The 21,067-nt window shown below is 40.0% G+C and overlaps 1 protein-coding gene across 2 annotated transcripts in view; it reads right to left on the reverse strand.

Moving 5' to 3' along the window:
- The window catches only part of LOC122870373 (glucosidase 2 subunit beta-like), a 122,407-nt gene that overhangs the window by 72,770 nt on the left and 28,570 nt on the right, over positions 1–21,067 (reverse strand). Inside the window, exons 9-10 of one of the 2 annotated variants that reach the window (XM_044184501.1) lie at positions 12,546–12,632; positions 424–493 (exon numbers count right to left, since the gene is read on the reverse strand). In XM_044184501.1, coding sequence (XP_044040436.1) covers positions 424–493; positions 12,546–12,632 — 157 coding nt within the window. The remainder of the gene's footprint in view (positions 1–423; positions 494–12,545; positions 12,633–21,067) is intronic. The other variant, XM_044184502.1, reaches the window with a different exon arrangement.

Genomic DNA, 21,067 nt, shown 5'->3' on the forward strand with positions numbered 1-21,067 from the left:
GTTGTTGGTCCATTGGGCTTTGGAGAAGTGGCATTGCATTTTTATCACCATTGGTGAGCCATTTTTGCCATGGACAGGCACATGTTTGTTCCATCCTCAGCCTTTATTTTGAGGGAAGCACTGCAAATTCTCTAAACTCAGCGCAATTACACACACGTTTTAGTTGATCCACTGTGGGTACCTTGATAAAATCATATCCAACTTGCATCAGGCAAATTAACCACACAAACCTCTCAACTCTCATGTTAAGGGCATTAGCAAACTTAGGGCTGTATTAAAATGTATTAAAAACGCATGCATTAATATTTGCACAAATTTGCAAGGCTCATGGCTATAGTGTAATTAACAAAAAAGGAGGGCTTTTAAGTGGGGGCCACAAGAGCAGTGGGTAGCAGAGGAATGTGAGAAGGTTTAATAACTTACCTCTGTCAGCTGCCATTAAGTGAGGATCTTCACCCACAAGACTGCCTGGTGTGCCATGTGTATCTTTGATCTACAAGCACATAATGGAAGCAGAGAGGAAGAGAAAACAAGGTCAAAGATCTACACACTTATAAGACCTTGGGTATCACCTGCATTAATGTATGTAATGTACGTGACAACAAAAGCGTGTATGTGTGTGTGTGAGACAGAGAACGTGATTTTAAAAAGATCATTTCAGCTCAAGTCCATGACTCTAATATGCACCTCCCAGCAGACATTGAAGAAACTGTGTGCTTGATGTTGCAAAATACAAGGTTCCTTTCTGTGCTCTAGGAGGCTCCCAGGAGCCACTGAAAGACAGTTTAATGATGAAAGACAACATGCCTGGATGCAAGCGTTCTGTTTTAGGTCACAGGGGAAAAACATGTCTTTATTTTCTTTTTAAGAAGCCACATTCATTTAGAAAGATCCAAAGTCACGTTGTGGGTCCTCACCTTGCGAGATAATCGCTAAATCCGTCCTAGAGTAAATATTGTTGATTGCTACGCTGTGTCGTAAAATATTGATATACTGAATATCAAAATATTGACAATTATTTCTAGCTTGAAATCTACCTAAGGTTAGAAAAATGTGTGTTATTACAGTGCTACATTCTGTTGTTGATGCTTGTAGGCATTCTTTATTATGAATTTAAAAAGAATACTGTGCAAAACAAAACAAAAATCTTTCCAGAGTGTGCATGATGCTGAGGAGGATTAAATAAGACAAGATTCCCACATATGGGGCAGAGGAAATATGGGTATGATTTGATGACTTCTCGCATGCTGCATGCTGACATTTTTTCCGTCACTGGAAACCAGACTGTAAACTCAACTGTGCAAGTGAAAGACGTCGCCAAATTTAATGTGACTCACCACCTCTGAGGAGAACAAAAACCTGCTTAAGATCACTGTGACATCGCATGCAGTATTATTGGTTCAGAATATTTTGACAGATTGGACAGAATACAAATGTGAAAAAAAAACCTTAAGAAAACATGTCCCTGATTTACTCTGTTGAGCTCTGAAAAATCTTTTAAAATAATAATCCACAAATGTTATTCTTTGTCAGCTCACGTTAGATATTTCTATTGATCCCAACTCTGTATTGTTGATAGTTTTTCATGACATCCAGGTTATAGTAATTTGGTCTGTCTTAAAGGAAAAGCACAGAGACGGCTGATAAAAATCTATAATTCAGTATATTATATTTTTTCATTAAATACAAATGCAAAATAGAAAATGAGTACAAAGTGATGAAAAACTTACATTTCAACAGATCCCCATTATCTATTCACCCACCGCTCAATCATCACTTTCCCCTAATGCTAGTAAACAATACACAGTATTAAGAGTAATCCAAAAATATACACTTATCCAACATGAATGGCAAGTTGAGCAAGGCTAATACAAGAAAATTAAGTGGACACACAAATGTCAGTACAAAAACAAACAAAAAAAACACTAAATAGATTTAGAGGAAAGAAGCCTCATCAAGCCTGCATAATTTATAATTCAAAGTAACCTGTCTCTAATGGCTAGTTGCCATCAGGTGAAAGGCCTCTGAAAAACACACAGTAGCAGAAGCGTAAAAAGGGCACATTGTGGGTTTATGGGGGGTTATGTACGATATATTTGCCGAGTGCCATAAACACAAATAGACAAAAGACAATTTTTTACTCTAAGTGCAAACCAGTTTACCTTCTGTCATCTCCAAGTAAAACACACTATACTAACTTCAGCTACCAAAGTGAAAATGATTGTGCCAAATTACGAATGAATACACAATACAAGATAAAAAGTTTGTGGGAAAAATATACCCTCTTACTACTCTTACTTAAGCAGCTGTCACATGACAAAGTGACATTCACTCCATGCACAGTGCCACACAAAATAGGTTAAGCCAGAAGCTTGGTGAGGTAGTGATGACTCGCAAGGCTAGTTGGTGAACTGCTGCAGCTGGCGAGCTAACTGTTGACTCGCTAACCGGCCCAGCCGGGACTAGCAGTGCTAGTAAGTCACAATAGCTCCTGGAGGTTCTATCTATTATCTCTCTACTGTTGTGTCTAGTTTCCCCTGGCATTTTGTTCACTATTGCACACCATTTTGTCCAATAAAAAGTTATTGAAGAAGGATAATAAACGAACAAGCCTGCTAACGGTCAATTAGAAAACTCGTTAGCTCGTTAGTTTAGCTCGGTCACTAACGGCACAACAAGTTCACATAGTTCATTCAAAAGATGTATTTGTACTGAGGTTTCTGCCTCTTAAAGGAAGTTTTTCCTTGCCACTGTCAAGTGCTCGCTCATGGTGAGATTTGTTGGGTCTTTGTAAATAATATTATAAAGAGTACGGTCTAGACCTGCTCTATAGGAAAAGTGCAATGAGATAACTTCTGTTATGAATTTGCGCCATATAAATAAATTGAAATTGAATTCCCATCGACTCCTGTCACATAACTGTCTGCAAACCATTGCTCTTTTGTGGAACAGTTAATACTCCGACAGAGGAACATTCGCATGGATTAATTTGGCCTCTTCAAGCAGACCCTGAAGAGGATCATGGCAATTCCACTGGAATGAACTGATCTCACTGCGAAATTTTGCCATTTTAAATCCTGGTGTGTCCAGGCCTTTATGCATGCTTGCTTACACATAAAATACTTCTACAGTATGTATGTGGAATCACTAATCAATCCATGTCTTCTGGACCTAGATACAGAACAGCAACATATGTAGAAACTGAAATGCTGAAGATATGGTCAGGTATGTTCTTATTCAATTTGTCTATTTTTTGGTTAACACCAGTTTTGATTCGCTATTAAAGTAGAAGTATCCTCATGACAATAGTCAATGCTCACCTCGCCACAGAAGCCTCAACAAGATAAGTCTCCTGCACATATTGTTGCACTGTGAGAGGCAGAAATAATGGAGGCATCACTTCAAGCTCAGTCCTCTCAGTCTTCCTATCTTTTCATGTCCACATCATTCTCCAATTCTTGTTTGTGACTGAGAACAAGACACCGACCGGCAGAGTAAAGCCTTCAAGCGGCCACATACGCTGCTTCGAGAAATCAGCCAGCACACAAAAACAGAGGCTTGCTCTTGAAAACTGTCCGCCTTTGAAGGATCTTTATTCTCCGCTCCCCAGCTGCCAGAGATGTGTGTAACGGCTTAGACATACAATGGGTGCACTGCGGGTATTTGTCCACCGAGAGCCAGGCCCAGTAACTGAAAAGAGCTGCACACGTACCCAGGAAGCGCCTAATTAATTGACAAGCAGATATTTCTGAATTTATAATCATCAAACAGACTTCATTTTGTTCCCCCACCACCATCCTTACCAACCCATCTTCCCAGGCGACATACTTAAGAGACTTATCTTATAAATACAGCCCTAATCAAAATAAATGACTAAAAGCTCTAAGGGAGTTGAAGGCTATACACATTTACATCAGAGGAACTGATGCAATTTAAATAGCCGCCTGTGCACCGACTTACGGTTCAAATCATAGAGAATCCTAAATTATGTAACACTCTCAGTGTTTTGGTTTTTTTTGTTGTTGTTGCTCAGTTTGCCAGACCTATATTCATGACAGCCAAGTGGGAGAGACACGGCCTCCTATGTGTGTGTTATGTTGAATTCCCTCAGCAGCATGCTCACTTAGTGAGTGTGTCATATTTTACATGAATACTTTTAATAATTAATGTGTCACTTGCTTTTTGTCTGTCTTTTGTCTATGCACTTTACGTGTGTGTTATCTGCATTTGTGTGGATCTGGGTGCTATACGTGACTTTCTACATATCTACTGCTCCACATTCTTCCCCGTTTTGGGTAGACATTTCTTACAAAATGTAGCAGTGACTGATTTTCACAGCCGGTAGCTTACAAGCTCTGTTATAGCCGGTCGGTCAGTGATGTCTCCATCACTGTCATCCAGTTTCCCATCAGCCAAAGTTTTGATGGATATGTTACTGCCACAAAGTCCAATACAACAGATTGCACAGACTGTTAAGCCACATCTCTCAGTGTATAAAAGTCCAACAGCTCTCTTTTAATTTCAACAGAAGCTAGAGATATATAACACCGTGGTTTCAGCTGTACTAAAGTCAGATTCAGGGTTTACGTAGAAACTGCAGTGTTCACAGCGTGACCGGTATTTCTGCAGAGGCACAGAGTTTAACGGTAACTGTGGCTGCAGCACAATGTTTGCAGAGCTCCCACAATCTCCTCTGCCTCGTGACAGTGTTGCTAATGCAAACTGAACTTGACTGTGACATTTGTGGAAGCCTCCACAGAGTTTAACTTTGGACACGAGTGCAGAGTGGAGGGTCGATATGGACCCTGCGTAGACCTTTTGCAGAGCTGCACACTCACCACAGAGACAAGAACAACTCATGAGCATGTTCTTACCTGCCAACTGAACTAGGCAACTAAAGTTACTTGGTTAAGGTTAGAGAAAGACCCCCTTCATTCTCAAAAGTTGACTGTTGGTAGGAGTGGGAATGCATAACGTGGTCTCCAGTGTCTCATGCTTTGTATGCCCAATGATCCACCTCGACCTCCTCTCTAAGGTCCAGGTCGCACCAAGAAGTGGCACAGCAAAACATCCTCGCAAAATAGGTGGTGCTGGAACCTTAGTGACATAGTGACTATTTGTGGGTCAGCTTCCTCCAGTTTGGACTCTCTGATTATCTCTGTTCCCTCAAAGATCAGCATTGTCAAGCCATTTTTCAATTGATCGAAGTTCACCAAAGTGGAACTCTTCATGAAATCACAGCACAAATCAACAAGAGATACACGGATCACAGCGATTCCATTGAAATTAACAGATTTTGGCCTAAAATACTGTGCTGAGCTATTGTGAAAATAAGAAACCTACACTGTTTTTCAACAATTTACAGGAAAATGTGCTGAGTAACACTTTGTTTTCTGTTCGTATGTGTAATCTTGGAGAGTAAGGACATATAAGGGAGCTTCTCAATTTAGCTTCTCATCTACAGACGTTTATCTACACATGGACAAACTTAACTGTCCCATTTGTTGCATCACTTTTTCTTCACACGACAGGGTTTCTGGCCCTTATTTGCATAAAGTCAAACTTTTTTAAACTTTCAAACCCTCCCTTTCTTCACGTCACTGGTCAGTCCTGCATCGCCTGTTATCCCACAATGCTTTAAAATTTCTCTCACGTCCTATACAATAATAAATTGGGCCGAACCTCGCTTCAGGTCACGCTACATTCAGTGGGTCTTCACTGCAAGACTTTTTGTGCTGGTAAAACAACAACCTTACTTCCTTTGCTACTTGTGGTAGTTTGAATAAATGACCAATGCTGATTTTCTGGTGAGGACAGTCTCGTCACAAATGCATAGACGCCATGACCACACCATAGAACCATTAATTAATGCTAAAAAGTGCTTTGTTTGGGTACTATGAAAAACAATGCCAATAAAAAAGCGTCACAGTAAAGACTAGTATTTCAGGTCACTCTCTTGGTTTTGTCAATATTGATAACAATGCTAAATATGATTTTAGAGCACTTAGTAATGGGTAAAACTGGGTAATATCAACAATTGAATTAATAACTTTTCCACTGTAATACATACCATACTTCTAATATAATAGCTTAACTATAATAGCTTAACTACTAGCTTAACAACTGCAATCCTTTACCAACAACAGTTGGTAAAGGAATGCAGTTGGCCATGTTTGAGGATCTGATGCTGGCAGCATTTAAGAGTAGATCAAGGCAGCAAGCAAGTCTGTGGTGGTGTAAGTCTGCATATGTGTGCCTGAGAGACGGCGTGTGTGCTCTGTGAGAGGTAAAATAATGACAGACAAGAGCGGATGGCTGGTGATGCAGTGACGAGAAAAGCGCCACATATTTTTGGCCTGAGGCTGGCCAGCTGTGAGAGACTTCTTCTCTCTTATCCCCTCTTCCCCTGTCCCCCTCCCCCCAACCACTTCTCCCACTCCTCTTTCCCCCCTTCTGTGGCACTGTTTAAACAGAGGACAAAGACGCCCTAAGTGGTTTTCCTTTTCCGATCCCATACATGGCTGCTGGCACTTTCCTCTTCTATATCTCCAGCTCGCAGCGAGAAGAGTGACGGAGTGAGTCATGGTGGTTTTAACAAGTGAATCTTTTGATTCATTTTAATGGGCACTTCCTACCAAAATCTTCCACTAGGAGAAGCTTTTCCTGTCTAATATTACATGTCATCATGTTTTACTTTCACACATGAGTTGAGATTATGTTTGACACTGAAAAAGATTACAATGATAACTGCAGTTGCACATTTTACACCTTTTACTGCATGAGTCACATCTTCTGGAAAACCATGTTTAGACTTTAAACAGCACTGTTACAGTCAAAAGGCTACCTGTGATGAATGCTGTGTTTTTCAAAGTCTGTGGGTATCTGTTCAAGTGTGTGTGTGTGTGTGTGTAAGTAGGTGAGAGAGATGAGTACGAGTGTGATGCTGGTAAAACTACGGTAAATTCATGGACATATGGCAAATTTATGTGTGACTTAGTTTGATGAAAACACACAATTTTATGAAAATGAGGGACACACATGCACAAACACATAGCATCACATACATACACACAAACACACACACATCACTGGCACCCTCTGCTGCATCCTTGGACACCAGTTCAGACAAGAGTGAGGGCCAATGAAAGTTCTCATATATAAAAATTACTGCAGTTCTCTTTATGAATGTATGCGTATTGGATGGCTATCAGCGGGGAGAAAAACGGCAGCTTGCGTGTCGCCATCACACTTTCAGGTCATGCCAGTTGGCTTCCCCAACGTGTGACAGCGGTGAGATCCAGACAGAGCAGGAACAGGGAAAAGAGCAGAAGGGGAGAACATGGCAGCCGAGGACTACCACTTCTACATCAAACGAATGTTGTCACAACAGAGCAACAGAGCCGCCCCTGTTAACTGTGACACCATTCAGCTGCTCGTCACACTGAGTGAGGCAAGGTGGAAGCCTACTGTAAGTCAAACAAGCACACTGTTTGTTAAATAAGAGAGCGGGAGAGGAGGGAGAGAGCGGCGATGCAGCGGCAGCAAAGTGAGCATGCTGTAGTGTTGTCAAATCTGAGTAAGTAGCATGGAAAGGCAGCATTTTCTCATCCCTCCATGAAATTGAATGTTGGGGAGGGAAATGAAGTGTGCCTTCCAATAACAGTGAAGGCAATCATTGAAGCTTGCACATGAGAAATGTGATATTGAAAGGCTGCCGCTAGAGTTTGAGTAGTGCTGAAAGAAACAACAAAAGTGATTATTTATTGGTATTATTTTATGGTTGATACAGCATTTTTCTATAATGTGCAGCTGAGTGAATGGGAAGGCTGAGGTCAGCGGTAGTGAGTGATTTTTAAAGTCACTTGAAAAAATGACAATCCTTCTGCAAAGAGAACACTTTCATTTTGACAAGATAATTCACTCAATGTTTAGTTAGTGTTAAGTTTCTGTATGATCTTAAAAGCATGTAATAATATATTAGTTAATATCATTAAGTGCTATAAATGTTGCAGTATGTGCAGAAACAGATTTATATCCATATGTTGGCATTTTAACAAACAGTATCAGATGGATCGGCAGAAGTTCTGCAGTCATACTAAAATTTAAAGAAACAGCTAAATGATCAGCAGCCAGACTCTCGCCTGAAAGAACTGTCGTCTGTGACAGAAGGAAAACGGGAGGGAAAAAGGAGTAGGAGTGTCAGGAAGTCAGACCAAAATGAAAGGCTGTCTCCTAGCGGACGCCGGCGTATGGGCCTGTCAGTCGTCATCGCGTGCCACTCTCCCTGCTCGACACAGTGAAACTGAGGCAATATACCCCATGAAATATTCACCAAAGTTGTCTTTGCTTAAAAAGTAGGGGAGAACGAGGAGAAGGGGAAAAAAAGGGCTGCAATAGATAGATGGAGAGTCCCCCAAATGCTTTTGATGTCAGGTTTGCTTAGGCCTCTTTACAGGGGGGGTGTCACGGAGACCAGCAGGGGGTCCATTAAATGTTCACACAAATGTACCCCTAACCGCGCGTCAGTGTCCATAGCAAGAGCCCCCAATCCCCAAAAATACTCTTCTAATTCTGCAGCACTCTAAATATCCAAAGCACGCTTTTGCTAGTACTGCTGACACTGGTGGTTCTTGCTTTTCCAAAAGATTATTAAGTGTAAAGACAATACTTTATTTTCATCGTTGCTGCTTGAGGTGAAGTAGCGTACTTGCAGTTAATGCTTGTTATTGCGGGTAAATTACAGACAGCGAAGTCATTGCTTTCAACCTTTGACATTTGAAACTGAGCTGCTGTATATTTATTGCCATTCTAACCAATGATATCTATTTGCAAATACCAGTCTGCACCAACTTTGACCGCTGATGCCATGTGTGACAATCTGTAATCTTTTTGTGCTGCATGGAAAGAGGGAACAATTACGTGTGTATTCTTTCATAATTCCAAACTCACAAATGTAAAGAATGTAATAAAATCAAGGCAGAAGAAGTTTGATGTAAGGGGTTTGGGTGGGCTGCACAAATCCCTATCTCCTCAAATGTTATTTACTGTAACTACGGTCAGCAGTAATCTGGCAACCCTTTGACAAGGCAAGGTAGAGTAGGTTAAAGTCATATAAAATTAGGGAAAAGACTGAATAATTAGGCTGTATGAGAGATGAGGCGATTCATTTGCAATGTTTGCTTTTGAAACAGAAAGCACTGTCATGGCCATTTGTGACGGCCTCTGTTGCCAGGAAGTGCATAATGGAAGCGTGGTGTGGATTGTGGAATGAAAAAACGCCATTAGCTATACAGTGCAAGACTCAGTCCTTTGTATGTGTGTGAAAAGGTCGTAGCTGTTCTACAATACACTCAAGTTTGTTTGATTTTCTTGAGATGCCGAAAAATCAAAGAATGCCATAAGTGAACATATGGCTGGAACATAAAGGATGTGACAGACGCTTGATCAGACAGTGAAGAGAAAGAAACCAAGTGCTTACGAGAGGTTCATGACCTTGAGAAAGTGTCATACTGATGTTTAAGTGCCATATAGCAGCTGAAATGTCTCATGCAGTAACAGAAGCAAAGCTTAATATTGCTTGATAAAACTGGTTATCATTTATCTGCACTTTATTACAAGCTGGTTTGTGGTTGTTTTCCATGTAATGATCAATAAAACAACTCCATCACAAGAGCGGAAAGCTGTCATCAAAAATTTGCAATACCCTGCAATCCAATAAAACTTCACTTTTCACACAGAGACAGAATATAAGCAGAAGAAAGAAAACACAAGACGTACACAACAATAGTAAAAGTAACAACAGTGGTAGAGTAAAAAGCACATACCTCATCAAAACTTTATATTGTTTCTATAAGAGCTCTGAGTGTGCTGAACAACAACCAGTCTGTCCTCATATAGAAACACAAGAAGTATTTATTTAAGTACAATGAGAGTTTAATCAGTTTTCAGCACATATTTGCTTTATAGCCATGGCCATAAATAAATAAAATACTAACCACTATAAGACATCAAACACTTGTCATCTTCGAACAACTTCACAGAAACTGAGTATCTATGTACCGCAAGGGTTATATTTGGACACCTCTGTCAAGACTTTCAAAGCCTACTTGCTTGAAATGTGACTGGATAATAGTTAAAGGTAAAGAGTGGGTTGAATGAAAAGAGAGCTCAAGGTGTTTCAGAGGCAAGACACCTTTTCACATGTAGAGTTATTTCACTTCTGATCTTTGTGTTTTGATATCTTGTTCCGCTTTTTCTTGTTGTGTGTTTTTCTTGTTGTTTTTGTGTGGACCCCAGGAAGACTAGCGACTACTTGGTGGAAGCTAATGGGGATCCAAATAAAGCATTAAGAATAAATAAACATATACACTAAAAGCTGCTTTACCATAAGTCTTAAAAGGGAAATCCACATTGCACCCATTTTTTGAAGCGTTTTAGACGCCTGTGACTTGTCCATTTTACAGAACAGGCCCGCTTATGTTTCTACAAAACATATCAATCCTCACAGACTCCACTTCTGGTGTGAATTTCAGGTTAGTGCTGACCTGCGGAACAGTCTTAAAAAGCAGTGTCTAGGGCTGGGTATCAAACCGCAATACTTTTTGAGCACTTTTTGTTCTTCTTTGGTCAGGTATTTCCTGATCTAACCCGGGACACTTTTCTTGCTTTAGACTATATTTTTTTAGGCTAAGTTCTTTATTTACCATTAAAAAAAAATAAATAACAACAGCAATGCTGCAGTTTGGATGATTTGCTGTTTTATTTTTAAGATCTAGGTCAGAAAAGAGAGCATTACAGTAATCAATCTGCTAGCAATGACAACATTTACCTGTAATAGAAAAAGTATTACTCCTGTAATGGTTCTAAAATGGTAAAAAACGTGATATTTGGTGATATTTCTAATGTGGGCATTAAAATTGAGACCAGTGCTACTACTGCAAACAATAATAGTGCAAATAAAATCATTCCATTTCAAGTCCACATGTATTTCAGTGGTGTTATCATGAAGAGATGGGGGACAGGAGTTTGCCTTATAAGTCACATTCTGTGATGGAGCTACACTAAGAGAAGCCGGGCAGATGGTGAAATCTAATCTGAACCCCGATGTTTTTTGTCTATGGAAATGACGAGCTTCTTATCGACAGAGTGGGTTATTTGAGCAGATCCTCGCTGTGGCTTAGTGAAGGGACTCACTTTCGTCCTCTCCCTCTCATCTTTCTATCTGGAGGAGCGGAAATGAAAGGATGGTATCTCTCCACATCCTCAGTTCAGCAGATGGAGAGAGGCACGGACAGTTTCTTTATAGGCCTTAGCTGTCAGATGAAAATGTGGTTTATAAACCTTTGCTCGGGATGAAATATGTTAGCAGTTTAGAGACTCTAAATTAACACAGACTCAAGAAAGGAAGGTATTATGAGGTTATTTGTGTTGTGGCTGTCAAGGTAGGATAGAACCATGAGATAAATCTAATCACACTCTGGTAACTAGAAGAACATTACTGCGTCAAAACACCAGCGGCTACATTTACAACTCTGGAGTAATAAAGCTTTTGCACATTTTGGTTGAAGGAATACAATTTTTACTCATTTTGTGCGTCTGGGTTTTCTCTTGTCTCTACATTGTTCCTGGAGGTTATTGCACACAGTGAGCGAAGATACCAGTGCTTTATTTTCCTATGTACATCTATCTAGCCATTGTTAGGAAGTTGTTATTAAAACAGCAGGTGGAAAGGTTTTGGGTATGGATCAATGCAAAATGGCACAGAGAGGGAAAGGTTTGAGATGATTTGAATCTACTATAGGTGCATGGAGGAAGGAATCGATGATGATAAGGGCTTGGTCACACAGCATATATAGTATATCAATTAATTTCAATGGAATTGCAGCAATCACTCACAGGGGTGAATTCACACCCCACCCACCGTTTTCACACTGTTTTCCCAACTGAAAGCTGTCTTGACAGTGTCCTTTGAAGGAATGGACAGAGTCCAAACTGGAGGAAACTATTGTATTAGCTGGAATTATGCTTCTACAAAGAAACAAATAAATGTCTCTCCCTGCTCTGATCCACACGAACAGGAGCTTCATGGATAACCGTAGGTTGCATAAGCTTGTGGACAAACAAAATCACCAAAATTATGGTCATGGGATCACCAAATAGATTTCATCCTCTGGGTACCATGGATGTCTGTACCAAATTTCATGGCTATCCATACAATAGTCATTTCAGTCTGGAGCAAAGTGGTGGAGCGAAGGACTGAGTGACCAACCGACAGACCACTGGCATCTAAAAATACGTTCACATTAGTACAATTAGAAACAGTGACACGGACGTTCGTGCACATTCATGGAGAAGTATGTTCCAACATTCACCAATGGTTCCAGCACCTCCTGGGACGAGTCAATGAATTCTACTGTGCCAATTTCTGGTGTAACTGGGAACTAATCCAAGGAATAAAGAAATGATGAATGTAGTTAGCTAGAAGAAATGGAAAAAAACCAAAGAGAAAGAAGTGGGTGGTGGAAAAGAAGAATGATGGAGCTCACCTTGACACTGTCTCCTTTTGTCAGGATGTCCCAGAGTGTGTGTTGAAACTTGGTGAGATCCATGTGATGACCTCCTCCCAACAAAGCCTGGGGGGGGGTGATAAACACTGTAACTGAGCAGTTGAAAACAATTAGCTTCATACTCAATAGTGCAAACGCAGCATATATATCAAACATGGGCCCAGATATGTCTAGAGCCTATGTATCTTTACAGGCTCTCAACACATAAAGCAAGCTTTCTTCTCTTTCACACGACCTGCACCACAAGTATACACATCTCCTCAAAGGCACGTATGCATTCTGACACGTATCTTAGGATGCACACAAGCTCACAATCTCGCATCTATTGCAGAGTGCCGGCTGGCCCCACAGGTATGGGCTTATAAAAAGCGCATTACATAACTGATCATAAACTGCACATCATCCGTCTCCCATTCAGCTCACCTCCCAATAATCCCCGCTGCCATATCTGCTTATCTATTCAAGTCACTCTCTCTTTAAATCAGCTTTTACAGCCAAACGGAAGAAGTTTACTGCTTATAGAAGTCAAATACCATTAATCACGGAGAAGGTTGTAGTTATACAGATATATTGCAAGTTTTAATTCACTTGAGGACAAACACATCATTTCTCCTATCTGAATAAACTCCTGCAGAAAAAAAAAGTTGACAAGCAAATTCATTTGCTGCTTTTTGCCAGCTGAAATGGAAGTCAGTGAGGCGGCGCGTACCAGTGGATGCCCATCAGTCACAGGACCTTGTGCAAGGCCTGAAAAAGTCGAATGTGATGCTGCTGCACATTGGTAGGTAAAGGATGGGGACAGAGGGGTGGAAGGTGGTGGAGCTTTCAGTGTTTATTCATCTGAAACAGTGTCCCCTGGAAGCCATTTTGGCAGCGATGTATCACAGCAGGCACTGACCTTTAGACACTACGCACAATTAAGCTAAACCAATAAACACTACTGTGGATCTGGACATTTGGACTGGAAGGCAGGTGCTGTGAATCACCTTGGACGTGAGCGGCAGAAAGTTCTTTTGTGCCTAGGTAGTATTTTCAAAGCCAAATTGAAATGTGTTTGTTTGAAATGAATACAAAATGTGATGTGTGCACTGAGAGAAAATGAGCTGAATGTGAGTTTTGTTTGAGGCTGAAGTTCGTTGTTTGTTATGCAGTATTCAGTCTTTATTGTTTGTCATTGGTGACATGCTCTTTGTGTCTTGAGCTCGGTTTATTAAGGAATAAGCAAAGTTATGGTTAGATTCTGTAGTAGAACTGAAACAATTAGTCGATTAATCCATTAGTCGATCGACAGATAATTAATCTGCAACAATTTTGATCATCAGTTAATCATTTAAGTAATTCAACAACATTTAAGTCATGTTAGATTATTATAAATTGAAAATCTTTTGGTCTGTTGGTCGTACAAAACAGACATTTTAAGACATCACCATGAGTTTCAGAAATTTTGACGGGCATTTTTCACTATTTTTTGACATAGAGTAAACAATTAATTAATTAATTTTAAAAGTAATTGACAGATTAATTGATCATTAAAATTATCCCTGTACTGTCGTTCCTACTTATTACATTCTGTTCGGTTTAGCAGCTGCCACCATATCAAGCATTAGACTGCATTAGGTTGCAGCATTCCTCATATTTCTCCCATCTGTTTCACACCCATCAAAATAATCATCTTTGGTTATTTGGCAAACAGTTTAAAAACATAAAGACGACTGGGGAACTACTGTGAACCTTTTCAACTCCCTCGGTATACAACTGTAATGAGCTTCAACCTTGTCCATGTTAATTTACTGAAAAACAAAACTAAATCTGGCTAACAACAAGGGGACAAGGTGTTGTTTGCAGACCAAAATGCTGAAATTGTAGGTGAAGAAAAGAAAAGAAAGTGAAAAATGCCTTCAAAATTGTCAGATCCTCACCCAAACTGTGATGTTATCTAAAGTCTTCTGGTTAAACTGCACATTAAGCATGTATCACTTTTATGTGGCGGTACAGTTAGTCTGCAAACTGTATCTGAACCGCCATTTCTGAGAGATTTGACTCCTGTTATGTGAAAAGTCACCAACGGTTCCGACAAATAAGCTCTACAGTTGATTTAGTCAAACTAACACGAGGGCTGATAAAACAGTATGCAATGATATTGCCTTACAGAGACGGAGAGAAGAGAGGAAAGATCAAATAACAGTGTTACATACTGTGTTATGTTATTTGATAGATCCAGCTAGTCCCAGAAGCACAGTTCTACAAATACCACTTATATCAACCTGGCAAGAGAATATTGGGTTTCTAGTCAGAGTTATGAAATGCATCACCTTGCAAATATGTGGAAACAGCACAAACAAAAAGATGAGACATTTATTACTGTGAACCCACACAACTGAAAATATTACCACTCCCACACAGAATTAAAGCACATACAGCATGTGTGTGCATACTGAATGTACACATGCATGAGCAGAAAGTCACATATGTATTAAAGCTGCCAGCTACTTATGTCAGTTTGCCTCATCTAAGCATCTCTGTCACTCAATTCGAACTTTTATCCTTTGCTCAGTCATGTACCCAGCGACAAATACAGAAGCACAGCATGTTGTTGAGATTGAAAAGTACATGTGACGATCCCCTTTCAGGTCCTTTGACAGACGAGGCCCAAAACATCGACCAAAATAATAGAAGTCAGAGGCACATTTCCCAAGGTAGCAAGAACACTGGTCATCTTAGCTGATACTGCATGGTACATACAATCCCCCCGAGTCCAAAGGTCCAACTGAAGCACAGATGGTTTTCACCGAAACCTTCCCTGGTAGTTTCAGCAAGGAGCATTTTGGAACAAGTGAGACTCGAATCTCAAGTTTAATTTGATGATCAGAGATTATTCAGGGAAACCTGGAGTGATTGCTGGGTGTAGTGGAGTGAAAACCATATTTTGGGCTATGAGAAATAACCTTAGTCATGTGAAAGATAAAGTTAAAATGTCCCACATTTGCAGCAAATATGAACAATTTGTCAATAAAACAAGAAAAGGAAAAGGCACTCCTTATTTTCCCTCCAAGTCCAAGGAAGGAGAAGGGGAATCAAGGCAACATGATAGCATAATAACTGAAGGGAGACATGGCAGGCTATTTGCTGGCGACTTATTAAAATGTAACTGGTACAAGTGAGCTTTATACAAACTAAATGCATGTTTAGAGTAAGCATCAATTGATACATCCTTGAAGCTGATAAGCCACATAATAATCGTGCAATGTACCAGCCTGATTAGGCCACCTGAAGCAAAGTAATTAGGTAAAGCAAAATCAAACTTAATACTCTAAAGCTTTTTGGCTAACTTCACTTAGATCTGCAGAGGCATAATCTTAAAGGGAAATACTGAAGCTGAAAGCTCTTTCAGCTTATCCCTGTCATTTCTTTGCTTATTCAAACTGCTGCGTGTACATATCATAGTGTTCTGTATGTCAGTGGAAGTCACAAAAAAACTAAAGTTGTAGAAAAAGTTTTTGGACTGAGATTCAGATTAAGTTCAAAGAGACGTGGCTTGGACAATATTAAACAGGACGTCAGTGATAAATGCAAAGTTTACATTTTATGGGAATACTTACTTTTCAGGTAACAGCCTTGATTTTTGGCAAGTTTCTCAGGTATTACTGCATCAAATAATTCGCTGATTGGCAGGAAATTAATCAAAAACAACTTTGAGAATTGATTAGTCGAGTTGATAATCGAGCAAAAATGCCAAATATTCACTGGTTCCAGCTTCTCAAATGGGTGGTTTTGCTGCTTTTCTGTGTTTTATATCCCTGTAAAATGAATATCCTTGCTTGTTTAGTCTGCCTAACAGTCCAAAACTCAATGTGAAGACATCACCTTGGGTTCTAGAAAATTGTAAGGCATTTTCGGACATATTGTAGACTAAACCATTCATGGATCAATCAAAAACATAATTTGACAGATTAGTCAATGATGAAAAAAAGGAAATGTCTAAATCCAATCATCCATCACATTCCCACATTGTTTTATTTTATAAACAATTAGTAACAATTTTGATAATCAAATAATCGTTTAAGTAATTTCAAAAATGGAAAATGGAAATATAACTGATTTCAGCTTCTCAAATGTGAAGACTGTCTGGTTTTCTTAGTCTTCTGCGATTGTAAACAGAGTCTCTTTGGCTTTTTGACTCTTGGCTGGACAAAACAAGACAGATTTGCATGGGCATTTTCTACTAGACCAAACGATTAATAGAGAAAATAATCAGATCAGTAGATCAATCACTAATGAAAAAAGTTCTAGAATCAAAAAAACTATGTCTATCACATGATAGAAAATTGTCTTAGGTTAGGGGACTCACAAACAACATAAAAGCATACACCCATGAAAGACTCACATAAAAGTGGATTAAAATGCAAATTATTCTGTGAGTTGCAGCACTAAAGTATACACTGTACCATAAAAAAAATAAACCTTTAAACTTTAAGGCTACAGAAGAGTATGTTTCACAAATGGCAGTGGTCCCTGTGGCATTTAGATACCTGTAATAACTTGCCACCATGAGCTCTAACTTCATTTAAACAGCCCACCTGTGTACAGAGTTACACCAGCAAAGCTCGATTTCAGCCTTTAATGATGTAAAAATCAGGACTTGTAAGATTCTTTAAACCATACTAATGAACAGTGCATCTTTTCTTAAGATAAAAGCAAGAAGACAGGCAGATGGATCAATATATAGCATCGCTTCAGTCTATATTTTGCTCAGTATCCGGGCCCAGGGAACATTTCATAAAGGCCATAGGGTCGGCTTATCACGGAGCTAAATGCCAATGTAATTATTAGTGTCTGGAGATAGTGGAAAGGGAAGCACATCCTGCGGCAGTACACCATATTTAATTAATGACTGTCACTCTGTAGAGAGAGTGTGTGAGAAAAGAGAAAGCAGCAGGGAGGGAAGGAGGGAGTCAGAGTGACAACAATACTGATTCTGACTTAAGTGCACAGGCACCCGGCCACACCTGGTACATGTAGAAATGCACTCTACAACAACCACAGGACACTGAGATTATACAAGCATGAGAACATGAGTACAGTCAGGTTCTTAGTTTAACCCTCGTTATAACATGGAATTATACATGCAATTATAGAGATACCGGAAGGTACAAGCGATTTCACAACCCCATCTCTTTTTAATTATTTACAATCCTTTACGTTTTAAGGTAATGAACATTAAAATCAAGCACTAATGGTTAACGTTGCTGATCTGGGAAATTGGGGTGCGCCTGTACAAGCTCCTATTTGTATCCAAATGCGCACACACCCGACACACACCGTGTTTGTGTACGTTTTGTAAAAACGACGAAACACCAAGTATTTCTCTGTATTTTCAGTATTAACTCTTTAACCAGCAGCTACAGTATATGTTGTACAGTATAACAAACAGAGACAATGCTCCAGAGCACAGAATTGCCAACCGCAAGCATGTGTGCGCTTTGACCAAAAACACAATCATAACCTGGTCGGTTCGCAGTGACAAAATTTAGTGTCAAATCAAGTGCACCCAGTTTCCAAAAGATGAGTGACTCAGTGAAACTCAGATCATCCTCCAGCCTGTTACACTGCAAAAACCAGCAGTAACACACTGGTTTATATTTAACATGTGTATGAGGGATGCTGCAATTTAAACAGACTGTTTTACCGGTGTAGTACGCCTGCGCGCACAGCTGACATGCATGTCAACATGAAGCAGGAGGAGTTCAGTGACCACCCAGTGGGTTCTGGAGTACAGTAGGTTTAACATTGAATACTGAGGGGAGAAAATTAGCTTTCTTTTTCTTTTTGCTTTTGGAGGAATTTGATGACAAAAATTGTTGTCACAAATATTGGGGGGGACATTGGGGGAAATTTCACCATGTCTTGGCTGACAACATCTTGCTGCTATATTCAAAACAAATGTTGTGTCTATGTCTATATGTTGACATAAAATGTGCTCGTGGTGGCATTATGTTTCCTGAAAAATATGTAAGTAGCTAATGCAAAATAGTAAAGAAAAACGTTGCAAGGGAACATAAATAAGGCAGCAGTAACATTTTCCACCACTACGTAAATGGAAAAACAAATTAGTATTATATCAACATAATTTCCAGGAGATGGGGTTGAAATTGTTTTTAGATAGCGTAATTATTGGGAGAAAAAGGAGGAACGTTTCCAATTATGGAATTCTGCTCTCCCCTCGGTGTCGCCTTTGATGTGTGACTGACAGTTTCATTAATTAGCTAGTTAGACTTGAAAGAATGGCGAAAGAATAGCGACGAGCTGTGCGTGTAGTTTGTCATTTGGCTGGATTTTTCTCCATAAAAAGCAACTAATTCCAAGTGACAATGACAAACAACATTTGTATGCATAGCACATCTCAGCCAGGCATCAAAACCAATTGCGTTTGGTAAACAAGAACAGATCCAGGACTGCATTCATTTATTTGACCACAGCAAGGATCTTCCCTAAATGTACGTCACACAGTGAAACATTCTATGACAATTAAGTTGACCATTTTATAATCTATATCGTCTTCCTAAAATGGGAACCAACGCCTTATATGAATGAAAAGAATGAATTCTATGTCATGCTAATACCTATCCCTGTCCAATGACTAGCACTAGCATGGCTGATATTGCATTGTACGGAACGTAAGCTCATTGCAGTTAGTTTCAGCCTGCTGGTAGGTCCTCACGGCAGCAGGAATTCTACTGATAAACATGCTTTTTATATATTAAAAAAATAATAATAATACAAAAAAAATCTCTTCTCATAGCATTTTAGCCTTTCCAGTCAGCATAAATTTCTGGCACCTGAACACTGGTGACGTTTGACGGTTTGATCAAGTCTACTGCAGAGACAAGAGAGGTGCACACTCATGCCACTGCTGTTCAGTAACAGAAGTCTGAGTCCAGTCTTACTTTGGTCAAGGTCAAAGGGGTCAGGTGTCCTGTCTCTTTGCTTTTCCTGCTGTCAGGGAGTATACACACAACAGGCAGCTTGTCACATAGGACGCAAGCCTCCATGATGCCCCCTGTTTCTTTTTCGCTCCCCCTCCCCCCAAATTACAACCCTCTATCTTGGAGTGCTACTTGAGTCATGACTACACCTGGGACCCGCTTGCCTCAGTGCCATTTCTGTCATTGGATCAGCTGCTGACTCCAGCCCCCTATCCCCTGTCTTTTGTTCTCTGCCCACGTATTAACTCTGAACTGCCTGGAGAATAGAAAAGAAGTTGAGGCAGCTATGAAAAAAGAAAATAGATCAAGGTCCTCGGAAGCTGGAAAAAAAAAAAAAAAAAAGATGTCTCTAAATGTTTCTTATGCAACAATTTCTATCCCTCTCTCACATTTCTTCTGAAGGCGACACTCCTCGGCACACAGAAGTGGGTATTCTTGTTTGGAAACAATAGCAGGCGTGCTTCTGAGGCAACTGTTAAGCTATTGCAAAGCAGATGCTTTTTTCTCTCGCCAATCAATTTAACACCTACACCTCCCCTCTCCTCCTTCATGCTGGCTTTGGCTCATCAGTTTTAAATGGCACAAGGCATTCTTGCATTGTTCTTTTGACTTACTCAGAGGACAAGAAATGTCTCTGGTGAAGTAACAACCCTATCGAGCCTTAATCACCAATAGGTTGGGTCAGCACAGACAAAAAGAATAAAGCACTGCAAGAGAACATATTACTGTAAAAAAAAAAACAACACATTGTTGCAGTATGTGAAGACTCACTGGTTTCTTATATTTTTGTAGAGGCAATTATATTTCAGAGAGTCTGTAAAAACAGGATGAAGATTTGGAAACATTTTCCCCCCCTCTGAATCTTGAGCTAGACAGAATTGCAAGGGAAAAAGCCATCTGTGTCTGACTCTTATCCCTGGCTTCTCCAGAGCCTGGATGAGCCTGAGCCAGCAAATGTCAGTCGGATAAAGACCAAGCCTGACAGACAGACACAGGAGTTTTGTCATTCCGTGTGTCATCCCTTTGCTAGCAAGTCCAATCTTTGCCGGTCTCAAAAGCCCTGAGATGATGGGGAAAGGAAACATTCTCAGGGTGAACGTCAGGTTGTGTAACTCCTCCAAGTGCCACAATAGCTGAAACGTTGAGGACGTGCATTATACTGGTGCCCCTGCGGCCTTTGAGAGCTTTCATTATTGTCTCATGAGCGGTGCGGCGGGGTCACCATGGAAACACAAAACACATCAACCGTTTCTCCACAAAGGATATGAGGTTCTTCAACAAGATGTTCTTCCAGGAGCCGGTGGTCTGTCTGGGGTCAGGGGATATCAGATCTTGGTATTTAGAAATACAAAAGACAGAATTCTGCGATTCATCTGTGAACAAATGCAGTTCAACCTTTATTATTTACAGGGTGTGTGATGATTTAGACAGAAAAAAATAACAATAATCAGGTGACTATACTGTGGGGCTGGGCAATAATTCCGTATTACTGTGTATTGACTTTCAGTAGAATCTTAT

The sequence above is a fragment of the Siniperca chuatsi genome, linkage group LG22 (genome assembly GCF_020085105.1).
Source record: "Siniperca chuatsi isolate FFG_IHB_CAS linkage group LG22, ASM2008510v1, whole genome shotgun sequence".
Taxonomy (NCBI): domain Eukaryota; kingdom Metazoa; phylum Chordata; class Actinopteri; order Centrarchiformes; family Sinipercidae; genus Siniperca; species Siniperca chuatsi.